At 38.7% G+C, this 17,796-nt stretch overlaps 1 protein-coding gene across 2 annotated transcripts in view; it reads right to left on the bottom strand.

Annotated features, from left to right (window-relative positions):
• Positions 1-17,796, bottom strand: part of TDRD12 (tudor domain containing 12) — a 66,363-nt gene that overhangs the window by 43,722 nt on the left and 4,845 nt on the right. The window contains exons 2-12 of one of the 2 annotated variants that reach the window (XM_060788021.2): positions 17,245-17,292; positions 16,962-17,123; positions 15,974-16,110; positions 14,480-14,599; positions 12,847-12,902; positions 10,174-10,259; positions 8,364-8,544; positions 4,201-4,271; positions 3,409-3,479; positions 1,031-1,102; positions 140-200 (exon numbers count right to left, since the gene is read on the bottom strand). In XM_060788021.2, the coding sequence (XP_060644004.2) occupies positions 140-200; positions 1,031-1,102; positions 3,409-3,479; positions 4,201-4,271; positions 8,364-8,544; positions 10,174-10,259; positions 12,847-12,902; positions 14,480-14,599; positions 15,974-16,110; positions 16,962-17,123; positions 17,245-17,268 (1,041 nt within the window). In that variant the 5' untranslated portion in view covers positions 17,269-17,292. The remainder of the gene's footprint in view (positions 1-139; positions 201-1,030; positions 1,103-3,408; positions 3,480-4,200; positions 4,272-8,363; positions 8,545-10,173; positions 10,260-12,846; positions 12,903-14,479; positions 14,600-15,973; positions 16,111-16,961; positions 17,124-17,244; positions 17,293-17,796) is intronic. The other variant, XM_060788022.2, reaches the window with a different exon arrangement.

The raw sequence follows: 17,796 nt of genomic DNA, 5'->3' as shown, positions 1-17,796 counted from the left end.
ATTGTTAAAACACATAAAAATACATAATCATTTTAAAACACTCCATAGAATACGCATATTAAAGCATATTTCTATAAAATACATATTAAAATGTACAAACAGAAAATAGACATAGAATGGAAATTTAAAATTAGAATACTTCTGTCTCTTCTTGTTCATCAACATCTTTCAAAGGAGCAGGGTTTAAAAGCTGTAGAAGCCTGAAAATACATTTTAAAAAGAGCTTTTCAAAAACAAATATTGCTAATACAGACTTAATTTATTAAGATTTATTATTTATTGCAGTAGTCTATATGGGATGCAGAAAGGGTGTGGACCATCACGGCCAAGTTGGCTTCCCAAGGTACAGGCGCAACTGGTGCACAAGTTTTAATTGTTTAAAAGCTCCCCTGGTCACTGCTGAAACCTGGGGTTCCAGGCTCAGTGATGAAGCCAGGATGACTCCCAAGCAGCAAACCTGTGATTTCAGGGGGAGTGTGACCCTATACCTCAGGAGTCCTCAAACCGCGGCCCTCCAGCTGTTTGGGCCTCCAACTCCCAGAAGCACTAACGAGCTTGTTCAATTGTCAGGAATTCTGGGAGGTGAAGGCCCAAACAGCTGGAGGGCTGCAGTTTGAGGATGCCTGCTATACCCTATTCGGCCTTTCAACTAACCAGGAGTATCTCTGTCTTGTCTGGATTCAATTTCTATTTCTTTGCCCTCATCCAGACCATCACAGCTGCCAAGCACTGGTTCAGGACCTGGACAGCCTCCTTTGCAGCAGGTGGAAAGGAGTGATAGAGTTGGACGTCATCTGCATACAATTCCTAACAGCTGGTAGCCCATGCCTACTTTAAGATGTTATTTTTTTAGAACTTGCTTTCCACTTTGGTTCTCTGTAAAATTCTTAAAGTTCTTAAATTATCAGAATTCAATCCTTAGTTACCATTGAAGATGATAAGATTTGCAAAATTATCAGTATACTTGTTGTTAATTAACCAATTCATCAAGCATCTTGAATAAATAACAGAAATAAGGAAAAAGACTCACTTCATGCTTGTGTTTCGATTGTAAAGACTTCTTTCTATTTCCTTTACATTTGCAGTTGCCTTAAATGAGCTGCTAGAATGAAACACAATATCTCAGAAGAAAATAATGGCTGGGATGCAAACAACTGAATGCAGGATGTTGTATGTGATAGCTGTTGGGATTCTACTCCACGCTACCCAAGTCTCAAGTCCTCAATGAGGAGTAGTTAGTTAGCATTAGAACAGTCTGAGGGTTTCCCTCCCCCTATGTCTCCAGAATGGCAGTTTGAATGTATCTAATTTCTTCTCTCCTCTCTATTCCTGCTCTCATTCTGACTGGCTGTTTAAAATGGAAACTTTTCTACTGCAAACTTTTGGAATCTGACTGCTGCCTTCTTACACTTGAGTATGGAAAGTATGTGCTGTGTGCTTTGAGATCTCACAACATCTCTCAGAGAGATGTTGTGATCAAGTTTTTCTCTCTCTTGAAACCTTAGAAGAGATAGATGTTAGAGCAGCTCAGACCTAGTTCTTGATTATTAAGAAATGCAGTTAGTTCTTATTATTGTAAATAAACCTTTTGTGATTTTTAAGATTGGACTCTGCATTTTTGCCTGCCTAAGCTCTGAATTCTTTACAGCCGCATCACACGGCACTTCACGCTTTGCTAGATGTGAGCTCATGCTCATCCTTTGTATCCTGTTTGATTTTTGGATGCTCTGCTGTATGTTTTAGGGTAGTTTCCCCTATCAACAGCTTTTACTTTCCTGACATTCTCTACCTTGTTAGTTTGTTTAGAAATCCTGCCATGTTCCTTTAGGTCATTGAATTTCTGATTTCTATGTAAGGTTTTGAAAGCTGACAGGAAACAAATGAACTTATTTGAAATGGGATACACAGTAAGCTAAACGTCAAAAAAACCAAGATTATGGCAACAAGAATGATTGACAACTGGAAAATAGAGGGAGAAACCGTGGAGGCCGTGACAGACTTTGTATTTCTAGGTGCAAAGATTACTGCAGATGCAGACTGTAGCCAGGAAATCAGAAGACGCTTACTTCTTGGGAGGAGAGCAATGTTCAGTCTCGATAAAATAGTGAAGAGTAGAGACATCAGACTGGCAACAAAGATCCGCCTAGTCAAAGCCATGGTATTCCCTGTAGTAACCTACGGATGTGAGAGCTGGACCTTAGGGAAGGCTGAGCGAAGGAAGATCGATGCTTTTGAGCTGTGGTGTTGGAGGAAAGTGCTGAGAGTCCCTTGGACTGCGAGAAGATCCAACCAGTCCATCCTCCAGGAAATAAAGCCCGACTGCTCACTGGAGGGAAAGATACTAGAGACAAAGTTGAAGTACTTTGGCCACATCATGAGGAGACAGGAAAGCCTAGAGAAGACAATGATGCTGGGGAAAGTGGAAGGCAAAAGGAAGAGGGGCCGACCAAGGGCAAGATGGATGGATGGCATCCTTGAAGTGACTGGACTGACCTTGAGGGAGCTGGGGGTGGTAACGGCCGACAGGGAGATCTGGCGTAGGCTGGTCCATGAGGTCACGAAGAGTCGGAGACGACTGAACGAATGAACAACAACAACACAGTAAGCGAATGAAGAGCTGAATCACACCTTTTTCTGCATAAGTACATGACAAATTTAAGTAACAAGGCAAGCGTCTGAGAAAAATATATATGAAAAACTAGCCGATTTATTTAAAACAAATTACCATATATACTCAAGTGTAAGCCAACCCGAATATAAGCCGAGGCACCTAATTTTAACACAAAAAACTGGGAAAAAGTATTGACTCGAGTATAAGCCGAAGGTGGGAAATGCATTCACTATGGGTCAATTTCAAAATAAAAATAGATACCAATAAAATTACATTAACTGAGGCATCAATAGGCTAAATGTTTCTGAATATTTACATAAAACTGTAACTTAAGATAAAGACTGCCTAACTCTTATTAAACCATTATTCTAACCTCCTTCAATGTAAATGTACTTATTATTAAAATAATAAATATAATAAAAATAATAGAGTAAAATAATGAAAATGCAATAAAAACAGCAATAATAGAGTAAAATAATAAATGTAGTAATAATAATAGAGCAAAATAATAAATAGACTAACAATAGAGCAAAATAAAGTAAATATAATAATAATACAGTAAAATAATAAATGTAATAAAATAATACTAATAACAGAGTAAAAGAATACATAACCTTGACTCAAGTATAAGCCGAGGGGAGCTTTTTTAGCCTAAAAAGGGGGGCTGAAAAACTAGGCTTATATTCGAGTATATACAATATTTTGGCTCTTTCAAACCAATCAACAATTTCATAGTGGTGGCTTTAGTTTAACAAAATAGGTTCAAATTCTTGCTGGATGGAAAGATGTAAATATACCTGTTTGCTTGCAGATCTGTTACAGAAACTGTTATACCTGGTTTCAGGGAAGGAATTGCCACCATTACATCCTAAGAGAGGAAAGAAAAATATCCCAAAGATTTGTTCTCAGAGACTTAGGAAGCAGGGAATTTTTATGCTCCTAGATGAAACTACTTCATTTCAGCACTTGACCAAAAAAAAAAAAAAAGCCATGCTTATTGCACTCTGAAACACAGTATAATAAGGCAGACCATCTTTCATTGATAGAGTTTTCTATCACTGTACAGGAACAACTGGGAGATAGTTTCAGCAATGCTGAAATCCTACTTGAATTTTTATAAATATGTGCAACCATGCCCAAAGAGGGGGAAAACAATACGAGGCCTCTACAAAGTTATCATCTGTACATGATCTGATAATGTTATGCATGTCAATATACTGACTATACACTAAGGCTATGTAAAGCTGATTATTCCTCAAGAAACTGGAGATACGTTTGCCTATGAAACAGAAATGATAGTCCTTCTGTGTTAAACACAATCTCTGATCAATGTACTTTTCTGTAGTTATAGACAGAAATAAGGCAAGGGCATGCAAATCTGGTACTCAATATGGAAAATCCTAATGGTATGAATACAACAGAAAACAAGGCCTACATCTAGTTGTTTTGCTAACAAGAGGGAATTCCATCTACAATAACACGAAACGTATGTAATTCATGCACCTATTTCACTGGTACTTACAACTGAGACCTAATTAACACAGTTAAGGCAACCCACTGATAGTGTAAAGATTACAAAATTCATTTACTCTATTTGGTGAGGCAGATTCTGGCAGAATCTTCATTATAGTTTTCTCAACGTCATCAGAAACAGCATTACCTAAAGAAAACACACAACCAAAGTACAGACATTTACAAAGAAATCCTTACACTAAGTATCTGTGATCTCAAGTAATGTATATTTACATATCTCTCTCAATAAACAGTGGTTCCCAACCTGTAGTCCGTGGATCACCAGTGGTCCACAAAAACTAAAATATGGTCCACGGCCTCACCGTTACTACACCGTCGCAACGAGAGTGACTGGTCTCGCGAAACCTTCCTATAGTGCCGGTAAAAGTAAAGTTAAAGGTTTTCCCCTGACATCAAGTCCAGTCGTGTCAGACTCTGAGGGTTGGTGCTCATCTGCATTTCTAAGCTAAAGAGCTGGCATTGTCCGTAGACACCTCCAAAGTTATGTGGCTGGCATGACTGCATGGAGCGCCATTACCTTCCCACCAGAGCAGTATTTATTAATCTACTCACATTTGCACGCTTTCGAACTGCTAGGTTGGCAGAGGCTGGGGCTAACAGCGGGAGCAAACGCTGCTCCCAAGATTCAAACCTGCGACCTTTCGGTCAGCAAGTTCAGCAACTCAGCAGTTTAATTCACTGCGGGGGCTCCATATAGTGCCAAGGCTTGTTAAAAATGGTTTTCTGTGGGCAAGTAGATTGCGACTACTGGATGGCATATGTTATGTATCATAAAGTAGAGCTGATGTGGTCTATCCAATGCAATTTTCTGAACCAGCACCCTAAATAACCAAACCAAATCTAAAGTTGACCAAAAACTAACCCTTTTGGTACTAATGTTGGGGAGTGGTCCTGATCAAAATGGTTCTTGGTCAAGAAAAGGCTGGGAACCACTGCTCTATAGTATATAGAGAGAGATGGTATAGATGCAGATATAGATAGTACTTAGATAATAAAAGTTAAAATGTTAGTATGTGTATGTTTATACATATATACTGTACACACACACACATCAATCTATCTATCTATGTTTGTATTCAATTTCCAAGATGGCTCCCACACCAATTAGTCCTGGGACTCCCATGAACAACCAATCTGGATCAAACTTGACAAACAGATTCCACTCCCCCCGGCCCACAACCAACAGAAAATACTGCTCGGGATTTATCCGCACTTTTGGGAGTTGTAGTTCATATACAATGGAAGAGCACTGTGAACCCAAGCAATTACGGATTTGGACCAAACCTGGCACACATACCCCTTCCCCCATGATAAACTTTAAATACTGTTGGGGTTTACAGTTCAATAGTGAGTTGTGTATTCCAACATGACAGAGGGGTAGACTAGACTAGACTGCTCTTATGGGCTCTTCCAGCTTTATGCGCTATGATTCAATGCAACAGTTGGTTAAAATACATGAATAACAAGGATAGGGAAAAAAGTTATTCTAGGTACTCCCATAAAGTGTAGTTGATGTTTTTGTTTAGAACAACACACTCACATCATGTCAGTTTGCTAAACAAATTTGAAGGACTTCTGTTCAAAATATAAACAGACTGATAACAAATCCCAAATTTCCTTGGGATGATTTGAATGTTATTAAAATCATACTAAGATTTTCTCTTTCACTTTCTGCCCCAAACAAACTGCTGCTAAAAGTACTGCATTTTCCAGCATATAAGACGACTGGGCGTATAAGACAACCTCCAACTTTTCCAGTTAAAATATAGAATTTGGGATATACTCGCTGTATAAGATGATGATGATGATGATGATGATGATGATTATTATTATATGGAAGTGTAGAAGGGTCTCAGGATTCATCTATATCAGTGCTTCCCAAACTTTGGTCTTCCAGCACTTCAGCTCCCAGAATTCCTGACTGCTGACCAAGCTGACTGAGGCTTCTGGGAGCTGCAGTCCAAAACAGCTTGAGGACCAAGCTTTGAGAAACACACATCTACACTGTAGAATGAACGCAGTTTGATCCCACTTTAACTGGAATTGCTTGAAGTTGTTTATCAAGGGAAGTGTAGTTCAGTGAGGCAGCAGCACTCTTTGGCAAAGGAAGCTCAAGAACTCCCAGAATTCCATAGCCTTGAGCCATGGCAGTGCCAATGGTGCCAGACTGCAGTGTGGATGCACCTTTTCCCTCCCTGCTCCCAGCCCCCCCTGTCACTTTTGCCTCTCTCGCTTGGGTCGTGCTGCTTCTGCAGGAGTTGCCGGACTTCAGCTATGTCTCCTTCGGCAGCGGCCCAGTGCAGCCTGGCCAGCTCTTTGCTCCAGACTTTATAGGCACTTTCCGCGAGATCCAGACATAAGCCCGCTCCCGCTTGGCCCAAAGGCAGCGGCTCCGGTGGCTCCCTTTCCAGACCCAGCATCTTCTTCATCTTCCTCTTCTTTCTCCCTCAGCCAGGGGCAAAAGTGTCCCTCTTGCCAGGGGAGGGTGGCACGGAAGCCCGAGGGAGGGAGGGAGGAAGGCAGAAGGAGATATGTATAACGAACGGATAAATCAGATCTCACAAACTGCCACCAATTATAAAGAACGGGGCAATCAATCTCTCTCGCTGCCACCAACTATTAAAGAACCGATCGATCAAATGACCTTTCAAACTATAAAGTTCTGGTCAAACGATCACTCAAGCTGCCACCAATATTTTAGACCGGATCAATAAAGGATTTTATCAGCTGCCAAATCAAATATGTAACGATCACAGTTCAATTGATAGACACCAATGTGTAGAGCAGCCATTAATTGTTAAGGGCTAACCAGATTATTAGGCTTTTTTACTCATGAAAGAACTCTTCTTATGTTTAACTGAGGGAAACATAAACTGAGTAAGTTATGACTGTACAACTACTGATAACTCAAAATTGTTGAAACTGTTTCTTCTGCTTGGCTGACGTCTTTCTACCTTTAGAACTGAGGAAAGCTAATAACACAATCTTTTGTGTTACAATGCAGTTTGTTCTTCAGAGAGATTAAATGTTTATCTAAAGTATTCACACACAGTCTGTGGTAGTGTGAAAATAGAATGAAACGTTTATTAAACAATCTTGAAAATATTTCAGGTACAGAATGCTTGTTGGTTTCCTTAAAAATAGTACAGTGCTTGAATTAAATTCCAGTTACAACTTGCAAACTGAGAATTTATATCTGTTCCTAAAATAGATTCTTCTCTACAAACAGCCCAAAACACAGGGTCTGTCTAGAACCAGTTCTTCTTCTGAAGTAACTACCTAAATCTATTCCCAGATAGGCTTCTCACTAAATCTTCACTGCTATTCTTCAACTACAACTGCTCTCTCTAACTCTTCATTCCAACTCCCCCTCAGGATTTTAAAACGCTCTTTGTTTCCTCTCAGCTTCTCCTAAACTCCGCCCCCTTTCTCTATACCAATCCCTGCCATTTCCTGCTGTCTAATGCCTAAGACACGCCCCCCTGCTCTGACCTACACTCAAGATGGCGCCTCCCTTCTCCAAAATGGCTGCTGATGCTTCGCCTTGCCCATTCTCTATCTTTCTAAGCTTACAAGCTTTTCCTGGCCCTGCATCCTGGCTGTAACTAAGGTAAGGGTTCTTCACAATGTGCAGAAAAGGCGGGAGGAGTACATGCAGAGAGAGCCTCACCTGGCCCCACAGCAGCCACAACAACGGCTTCCCCCAAAGAGGTACCACGCATGCGCCTTCAAGCAACCCCTGCCCTCCCCCTCACCCCGGTTAGGAAGGAGTCTCGATTCAAAAGCCACATACACACTCCTTTTTTGGCTCTTCCCAAAGGAATACTACGCATGCGCCTTCAAGAAACTCTATAAGATGACATCCGGTGTATAAGACAATCCCCGAGTTTTGAGAAGATTTTCCTGGGTTAAAAAGTCGTCTTATATGCCGGAAAATACGGTATCTGCAAAATCTGACAGCTCCCACCAGATACCCAGTGCCCACCAACATGTGCAAATCAATAAACACATCTAATGTATGTCTTCTCCCATATGAAGATACGGTATGGCTGTGTTCACTCAATATGCCAAACCACCATTTGATACCACTGGAATCCAGAACCAAAGAAAACACTGTACCACCAGTTACAACGCTCAAGTGCCAAGGCTCCTCAGTTTTCGGTCTTTAACCCCATCTTTAAATCTCTTTTATTGTCCACTGACAATCTGCCATACTCACACATTTCAAAATCTTTGGATTCTTTGATATCCAGCAATGTTGGCAATGCAGGACTGATCTCTGACATTGAGACAGACTTTAGACCTAACATTTCTTGATTTTCTTTTTCCATAACGATAGATCTTTCCTCATTCTCAGAAGAAGCAAAGTTCTTTGCAACAAGATCATCATTCACACATACCTATGAAGGAAGCAGATTTTATGTATTTGAAAAGTCATCCTAAAGAAGAGAAAGTAAACATGTTATTAACAGCAATGCAACATAGAAGATATTGTAGCTTGAAATGCCAATATAATGTGGAATCAAATTGAAATAATGAAGCTGCAAGAGCATTTAAAATGGCCTGCCATGTGCTAAAGAATCACAACTATTGGAATTACTATAAAAGCAGACCAAACAATTCAATTACTCTGTACTGAAAATTCTTTTAATTGTAGCTGCTGCTCTGTGCAAGTGCACTGAAAAAAAAATCGAAATGGCTTCTGCATGGACTTTCTAATAGGTCTTCAGTTGTAAATTCCACATTATCATAATTAATAACGCACTTTAAAAGAACACACATTTTGGGTTGCTGAGAGATATTCAGGATATATGGACATGATCCAGCAGCATTCATTCCTGACATGTCACCCACATCTATGGCAGGCATCATCAGAGGTTGAGGGGTCTGTTCAAAACTATGCAAGTGAGGTTTATATATTGGGAGAATGTCCAGGGTGGGAGAAAGAACTCTTGACTGCTTGAGGCAGATGTGAATGTTGCAAATTGCCATCTTGGTTAACATTTAATGGCCTTGCAGCTTCAATGCCTGGCTGGTTGCTGCCTCGGGGAATCCTTTGTTGGGAGGGTTAGCTGGCCCTGATTGATTCTTGTCTGGAATTCCCCTGCTGGAATTTCCCTGCAGACTAATTCAACCTGAGAAGTCAGCCATAGCAGAGCACCTGATGAACCAACCTGGACACAGCATACTATTTGAGAACACAGAAATGCCAGACCACTCTAACAACCATGATGTCAGATGACACAGAGAAGCCATTGAAATCCATAATCATGTGGACAATTTCAACAGGAAGGAGGACAAAAATGAGCTAAATCTGGTTACCACTATTAAAAAATTCAAAAACACTATTAAAAAAGACAAAAGCAAAGCCTCTTTTAATAAAAATTTCCAAGAAAACCCTGCGATAGGGTTGCCATAAGTCAGAAATGATATGGAAGTACACAACAACTAGAGATGTTTTAGAACAGTGGTTCCCAACCTGTGGGTCCCCAGATGTTTTGGCCTTCAACTCCCAGAAATCCTAACAGCTGGTAAACTGGCTGAGATTTCTGGGAGTTGTAGGCAAAACACCTGGGGATCCACAAGTTGAGAACTTTTGTGAAGATACTGTAATATAATTTTCATTAACAGCTGTCTGAATACTCCAACTACTACTACTACATTGATGAAGTACTAGTTCATACAGAGAGAGACAGATGCGGGCAATACCTTGACAAATTATATTCTTGTTGTTTTTGTTTGGTTTTTTTGTTTTGTTTTTTGCCTTCAAGTTACTTCTGACGCATTAACCATATCATGCGTTTTCTTGGCAAGATTTGTCCAGAGAGGTTTTGCCATGGCTTTCCCCTGAGGTTGAGATACTGTGACTTGCCCAAGGTCGCTCAGGGTTTTTCCATGACCAAATGGGGATTTGAACCCTTGTCTTCAGAATCCAAAACTCAAATCACTACACCGCATTGGCTCTCAGGACACATTGTATACTCAGTTTTACATACTATATGAAGACAGATTTGTGTCACCTGGCTTACCTTTTCACCCCCTTTTGTGACATAAAGATAGACAGCAAAAGTGTCTTCTTCAACAGCACATAACTTGGCCTCCACCTGGCTAGCTGCTATGAATAGAAGATTAAGTATTAATAGATTATTTCTATTATTTCCCGAAATTTTATTGGTTCTTTATCAACTACATCGAATAGATCATCGTACAGCTTCTGTACCTGTAGGGCCGGAGGTTTCACCCACCCACATCCAACCAAACAAGTCCTCCAGGAGATTCTACGCTATGTTTCTGCAGGAGTTCAGAGTTCACCTTGCCCTTAGTACCAACCAAGACTACAAATGCAATAATAAAACAGTTTATTGAAGTACATGAAGGGGGAAATCACCAAAGGAATAAGAAAGGCAAAATCCAACAGGTAATCAGAAAAGGTAGTCAGTAAGTAAAAAGCCCAACCAAGCTGGTGAGGAGAAAAACACTTCAAAGGCAATAATCCAAAGGGTAAAGGAGAACAAGACTCATAAATCCAGGGAAACTAGAATCAAATCATGAACACGAATCCAGAAAAACAAGAATCAAAACGTGAGCATGAATCCAAACTCCCAAGAACTTAGATCAGTGGTTCTTAACTTGTGGGTCTCCAAATGTTTTGGCCTTCAACTCCCAGAAATCCTGTGAGTTGTAGGACAAAACACCTGGGGACCCACAGGTTGAGAACCACTGACTTAGACTAAAAACAAGAACTGGTAACAGGACTTGAGATCCTCACTATTTTGCAGCATTGCCTGATCTGAATTCCCAAAGAGGCGCTCTCTAATGTAGGGACCACAAAACAATGATGTCATTTCTTTGACCTTTGCTTGTGAGACTTTTTTGCTCTTCCTTCTCACTGAGCCTTTTTGATTTCCTGGGCTTGATGTTTTACTCCCTAAGGTCAAGCCTGATACACCTGTTGAACACATCTGCTCTCTCAGGCAAGCTATCTCGGCCTTCCACATCTTTATCAGTTGTTAATTTATTTGTAGGCAAAAAAGCATCTCCACCATTCACTGTATCTCCCTGTCTGCTGAACTCTGAAACCCTAATATCCCCTCATTTTCTTCATTGAAAGAAGCATCCACCTCTCTACCAGGCTCTGGAATCCCAATCCCCTCATATTCATCTGTCTGAACCACATCAGTTATTGTCTAGGTCAGTGTTTCTCAACCTACCAAATTCTGCGACTCCTTAATACAGTTCCTCATGTTGTGATGACAGCCAACCATAAAATTATTTTCATTGTTACTTCATAACTGTAATTTTGCTTCTGTTATGAATCGTAATGTAACTATCTGATATGCAGGATGTGTTTTCATTCACTGGACCAAACTGGGCACAAACACCCAATACACCCAAATTTGAATACTGTTGGGGTTGGGGGAGGGGAGGGATTGGTTTTGTCATTTGAGAGTTGTAGTTGCTGGGATTTATAGTTCATCTAAAATAAAAGAGCATTCTGAACTCCATCAATGATAGAACTGAACCAATCTTGGCACACAGAACTCCCATGACCAACAGAAAATACTGGAAGGGTTTGGTAGGCATTGACCTTGAGTTTTGGAGTTGTAGTTCACTTACATCCTTAGAGCACTGCGGACTCAATGATGGATCTGGACCAAACTTGGCACGAATACTCAATATTCCCCAATGTGAACACTGGCGGAATTTGGGGAAAATAGACCTTGACATTTGGGAGTTGTAGTTGCTGGGATTTATAGTTCACCTACAATCACAGAGCATTCTGAACTCCACCAACAATAAAATAGGACCTAACTTTCCACACAGGACCCAGATGACCAACAGAAAATACTGTGTTTTCTGATGATCTTTGGCGACCCCTCTGACACCCTCTCGCAACCCCCCCCCCCCCCAGGGGTCCCAACCCCCAGGTTGAGAAACGCTGGTCTAGGTCCCTCCATGTCTACTCTATGGGAACTTTTTGTGGATGTCATTCATTTCAATGGGGCTTACCATAATTCCCAGTTTCCCATTTCTATAGCAAGTTCAAAAATGCATCCCTCACAGATACTGGGTTTGTACTGTATAATTATTCAATTCACTGTTTGAGTATCTGTTACGCATTTTTGAATTTGGGTTTAATTTTTTGGGGAATATTTATATTTACATATACACTACTGATATGTACATAATGAGATATCTTTAGATGGGAACCAAGCGAAACATGAAGTTAATTTATATTTCATATACATCTTATGCATACAGCCTGAGAATAAATTTATACACAATATTTTAATAATGTTGTGCATGAAACAACTGAACTCTCAAAAAGCAAAGGGGTCACATGAGGACAATGTTGGAGTCTTTAGTAATTCCAAATTAAGAGATGTTCAACTTGTATTTCCACCCTTCTCCCAGTAATGGGACCAAAATCAGCACACAATGTGCTTGAAAAAGAGACACAACTCAATTCAATTTGATCATATTAAAACAATTGAATCAGAAACAATTTAAAACAAATGGGGGCACTAAGCAGACACACCCCCATTAACAATTTATTCAGTAATAGCTGCCATGGCCCTGCTTAAATAAAAAGACCTTTGCCTGCTATCAAAAGGATGCCAATATAGATTAAATTCCTACATTACACCCAATAAGTCATATATCTGAGATGACACAGTATATTCTCCTGTATATTTTATTACCATTCAAGAGGTCTTGGAAATACCGGATAGCAGCAACATTCCATTTGGTAGCAGGACTACAAAAAAGCACAGAATTATTAAATCATAAAAAAAAAAACCTTTTCTACATTTATTAAGCATTTCTAACTTTGCTTTTTTTTTTTTTTACAAATTATATAAAAACTAGAAAGATAAAAGTCGTAAACTCCAGTGTATTTAAAAAGCATGGTATTCTGGCAGATGTATGTCAAGCTTGTGGGTATACACACACACACACACACACACACGCTACTTATTTATCAAAAGGCTCAATATTTGAGGCAAGTAGTCTCAATATATTTACAAGCTTGATGTTTCCAGCTAACAAACTGTATGTATGTATTAATAACATGTATTGTTTATAGACCCAACTACCTGATGAAGACTCATGTGAGTTGAAACCGGTTGAATGTTGGAATCTACTCTTGTGTAATAAAGAAAATAGGACATTTACTGTGCAAGGATTTGGAAGTCTACTCATCTGTATAAAGACATAAGAACTATTTCCACACATGTGAAGATTTTTTTCATTTTTCAAGAAAAGAACAAATTGATTATGTTAAGGGTGAATGTAACAATCCTCTTTTACTGACATTTGTATTTGTATGTATACATTGAATTTCTATGTGTTTAGATATATTTGAATCACTGCAATTAGTGGATACTGGTCTTTTTAGATATACAATGAGACAATTCAACATAATGGGAAGTGTTAATTTATTTAATTTATTTACTTTATTTCTACCCCACTCTATCTCACCCCGAGGGGGACTCAGAGCGGCTTCCAATTTTGATAAATATTCAATGCTACAATTATACAAAAAACAAACAACACATTAACACAATTAACCATTAAAATCAGAATAGACAAAGATAAATTACAATTTAAAGCAATTAAAACATGTAGAACATAGCACCAATCCCGAAAACGTCATCTAAATTGCTTATGTCGGTTCCGTGTGAGTCTGTTGCACGTTAATTATACTATTCATCAAATGCCTGCTTCCACAGCCAGGATTTCACCTTTTTTTTCTCTAAAGACCAAGAGGGAGGAGGCCAATCTGATATCACTTGGGAGGGAGGGGCCACCATTGAAAAGGCCCTGTTTCTCATCTCCACCAATCACGCCTGTGAAGGGGGTGGGACTGAGAGCAGTGCCTCCCCAGAATATCTTAACGCTCGAAGTAGTTCATAGGGGGAGATATGTTCGGACAGGTACGCTGGGACGGAAGCATTTAGGACTTTAAAGGCTAAAGCCAGCACTCTGAATTATGCTCGGTAGCAAACTGGCAGAAAATGGAGCTGACATAGCAGGAGGGATGTCAGCTTCATATATGGCACTCCAGTGAGAAGCCTTCTGCCATCCATTTGACTACTTGGAGCTTCCAAACAGTCTTCAAAGGCAACCTGATGTAGAGTACTTTGCAGTAGTCTATTCGAGATGTGACAAGAGTGTGGACTACCATAGCCAAGCCTGACTTCCCAAGTGTTATGCAGAAAAGTTTCCTTTTTAAGCTATAGGGAATGTAACTCAAAAATACAGTTCTACAGAAATACTATCCTACAGATGCCATAAGACTGCAGAATATGATCATTTCTCACAAACAATACTTACACTATCTCTGCACTGTTGGTATAGTAGTTGACACGTAATGTTACAGGTTTTATATGGTACAGTCTAAACCTCTTTGCTCTGTAGGGCAATTTCATAAATGATTCTAAGGCAAAACAAATCCTGAAAACAGAGATTGCAGAACACAAAATTACTACACTCTACTCAAAACATTTAGAGGCAAACCATGAACCCTAAATATGGACATAATATGCTTGCTCTTTGAAATAGGCCATTGTTACTCTCTGCCTCAAATGGTAAAATTGCACTAAATCAATGATCTAAGATTGTCTAGCCAAGTCTTCAGTTAAAGTTCACATTAGGATCTAGCTAGCAGTTTCTATCTATTATGCACCAATCCATCACTCGAAGAACACTAACTGAAACATATAAGAGTGTCACAAGAAATATAATGTGCAGATTTGATAAGTGTGGATTTAATATGTGTGGGTATGAATGGAACTGAATGAAAGAATGAATGAATGAATGAAGGTTAATAATTTCAGAGACACCATTTTAAAAGATTAAGGACTGCAATGACTAACTATCTGCTTGCTGGACTGTAATTAAAAGTTGCTAATGAGAACTGAAAAAGTAAACTGTGATACAAACTGTGACAGTGATAAGAGAAATGTTTACAATGATAAGAATGAAGTCAACACAATGTTAACACCAATCAAGTAGAATCAACATCTGGCCAGGAAACTGAGATGGAGTCAACATATTCCAGGATGGAAGACATTTATCATTAATTTACAACTCTGGGACATCATCAGCAGAATATTCTTATAAAAGATTCAATCTAATAATTATCAGACAGAGACGCTGTTCACCCGCTATGCTCTGCTCCATTAGGAAGGAGAGAGATGGTGTATGGAGTGGCAGATTTGCTATGGGAAAGCAGGATTCTGTACACTTTGGGCTTCTTTCTCAAGGGAAAAGGAAGGTGTGTGTTTTGGAGTCATAATACATATTGCAAGGAGTCAGGTACTGCTGTATGGGGAACAGATCTGATCCTTGGCATTGTTCTTAGGGAAAGAAATGTTGGTATTCTGGCGTTTTGGAACTGTGCATTGGCTGGCTGCAGGGAAGCAGGGTCTGGCCTAAGAGGTGTTCTTCTCCAGATGACAGGAGGAAGAATAGTGTGGTATGCATGCTGATGGATGAATGAATATGTAATGTGAATGCTGAGTGAAAATTGAATTTCCCTTTCTTTCTTTCTTTCTTAGCCAATGTAACTGTAAGTTGTTTGTGAATCCAATGCAGTTACATAGAATCTGTATGTCTGTATGTCCAATGTTGTTCTTTGTGTAAAAGTTCTGTGAAAGTTCTTATATACCCTCTCACACTGAAAACTGCAATAAAAAGAACCTGGTTTAAAAAGTATTGGTGACAATAGGATACGGAGATAATCTGACTTATAATATCATTCAGATTTTTAAAGTCGCATGATGCACAATACCAGCATTTACTTTTTGACTCAGAATAATTACATACTTCTCTGCTTTTACAGGAATGGTCTTGGCGTAGTCCACAAGGAAACATTCTGCCAGGTAATAATCTGGACATGAAATGATTGATTCAACAACTGCTCTGCACCAGGACTTCTCCTCCTGGGAATAAACAGCACAAACCTGAAAAAGAAACATGTGATATTTTGTATATTAACAATATTATATATAGATATATCTCAGTTTTGAAAAACAATGTTCCTGGGCAGAAATAACAGGGAAAGAAGACTAGGTTCCTACACACACCCACACTTTCTCAAAAGAAGAGCAGTTCAACGTATCGTATATACTCGAGTATAAACTGACCTTAAAATAAGTCAATTTTACCACAGAAAACTGGGAAATGTATTGACTCAAGCATAAGCCGAGGATGGAAAATGCAGCAGTTACTGCCAAATTTCAAAATAAAAATAGATACCAATAAAATTACATGAATTGAGGCATCTGTAGGTTAAATGTTTTTGAATATTTACATAAAACTGTAATTAAAGATAAGACTGTCCAACTATGATTAAACTATTATTCTAAACTTCTTCAATGTAAATGTGCTTACGTATCCTTCCAATAATAATAAAGGGAGTAAAATAATAAATGTAATGATAATAATAATACTCTATAATACTCTATAATATTTACTCTATAATAATAAGAGTAAAATAATGTAAATATAACAACCATAAGAGTAAAATAATAAATGTAATAATAAAAATAGAGTAAAATAATGAAAATGTTTAATAATAATAATAATAATAATAATAATAATTATAATAATAGAGTACAATCATAAATAACCTTGACTCGAGTACAAGCTGAGGGGGACTTTTCAGCCTAAAAAAAATGTTGAAAAACTCTGCCTATACTCGAGTATATACAGTATTTCAGTAAACATAAATACTTAGATTCCAACATTAATCTTCATTCCCTCCCCTCCTCGGCTTCATATCCATCAAAATTAATTCAATGCAGAAAATTACCTGCCCTTCTTCCAATACTGATGGTTTGACTTCATCCAGGCTTTTATGCGTTTTATTATAAAACCGATTCATTTCAAACTGAAGCTTTTTATATTCCATTTCGTTGTCTACAAAATTTCCACCTCCTTTTATGCCAGCCCAAAAGCAGTCTGGGTTTTCAATCTAGTCAATAAGCAAGCCATAATTTTAGATATATTAAAACACTGCGAGGTCATTAGCAGTCACCATTATACTCAAACTGTATCCTACATATACATTCGCAATCTTTAGAAAATAACATTACCTTTATTATAAAGACTTCAATCATTTTCTTCTAGCTTTATATGCAAGTCTGAAAATGCAACAAATCAGGACATTAGTAAACTTCATCCTCAAAATGAATCCCTTTAACACATACCAAAAAAAGGTTTGAATGTAATGTGGTAAAATTATAAAAGAACTAAGCAAGAGGAATCATGAATTCTGAAAGTCAGGATATATTCGTTAGCAAAGAGACATATTTTTGCATCAAACTGGAAGCGCAAAGAAACAATTGACAATAAATAACCACTAAGGACGTGCAAGCATATTCTTCTAAAGCACAAATAACAAGCCCCACTAAATAGAATAGCACTTGTGCCTAAGTCAGGAGGAATAGAGTTGTAAAAACCTGCTCTGCATGAGGCGCAAGAATAATCAAATCCAATTGGAGGAAACTAATGTTTAAACCATTTGGAATACTACATCAGGCTGGATTATGTGCTGTGCAACAGATGAGATGAGAGGAAATAATAATGGAGGCAAAATGTGAGTTAACCAATCGCTACCACCTACACCAGTGTTTCCGAACCTGGGG

The sequence above is a fragment of the Anolis sagrei genome, chromosome 8, assembly GCF_037176765.1.
Source record: "Anolis sagrei isolate rAnoSag1 chromosome 8, rAnoSag1.mat, whole genome shotgun sequence".
In the NCBI taxonomy this organism is placed as follows: domain Eukaryota; kingdom Metazoa; phylum Chordata; class Lepidosauria; order Squamata; family Dactyloidae; genus Anolis; species Anolis sagrei.
Note: the sequence above shows the minus strand (reverse complement) of the source record. Positions and strands in the feature narration are given on the sequence as shown.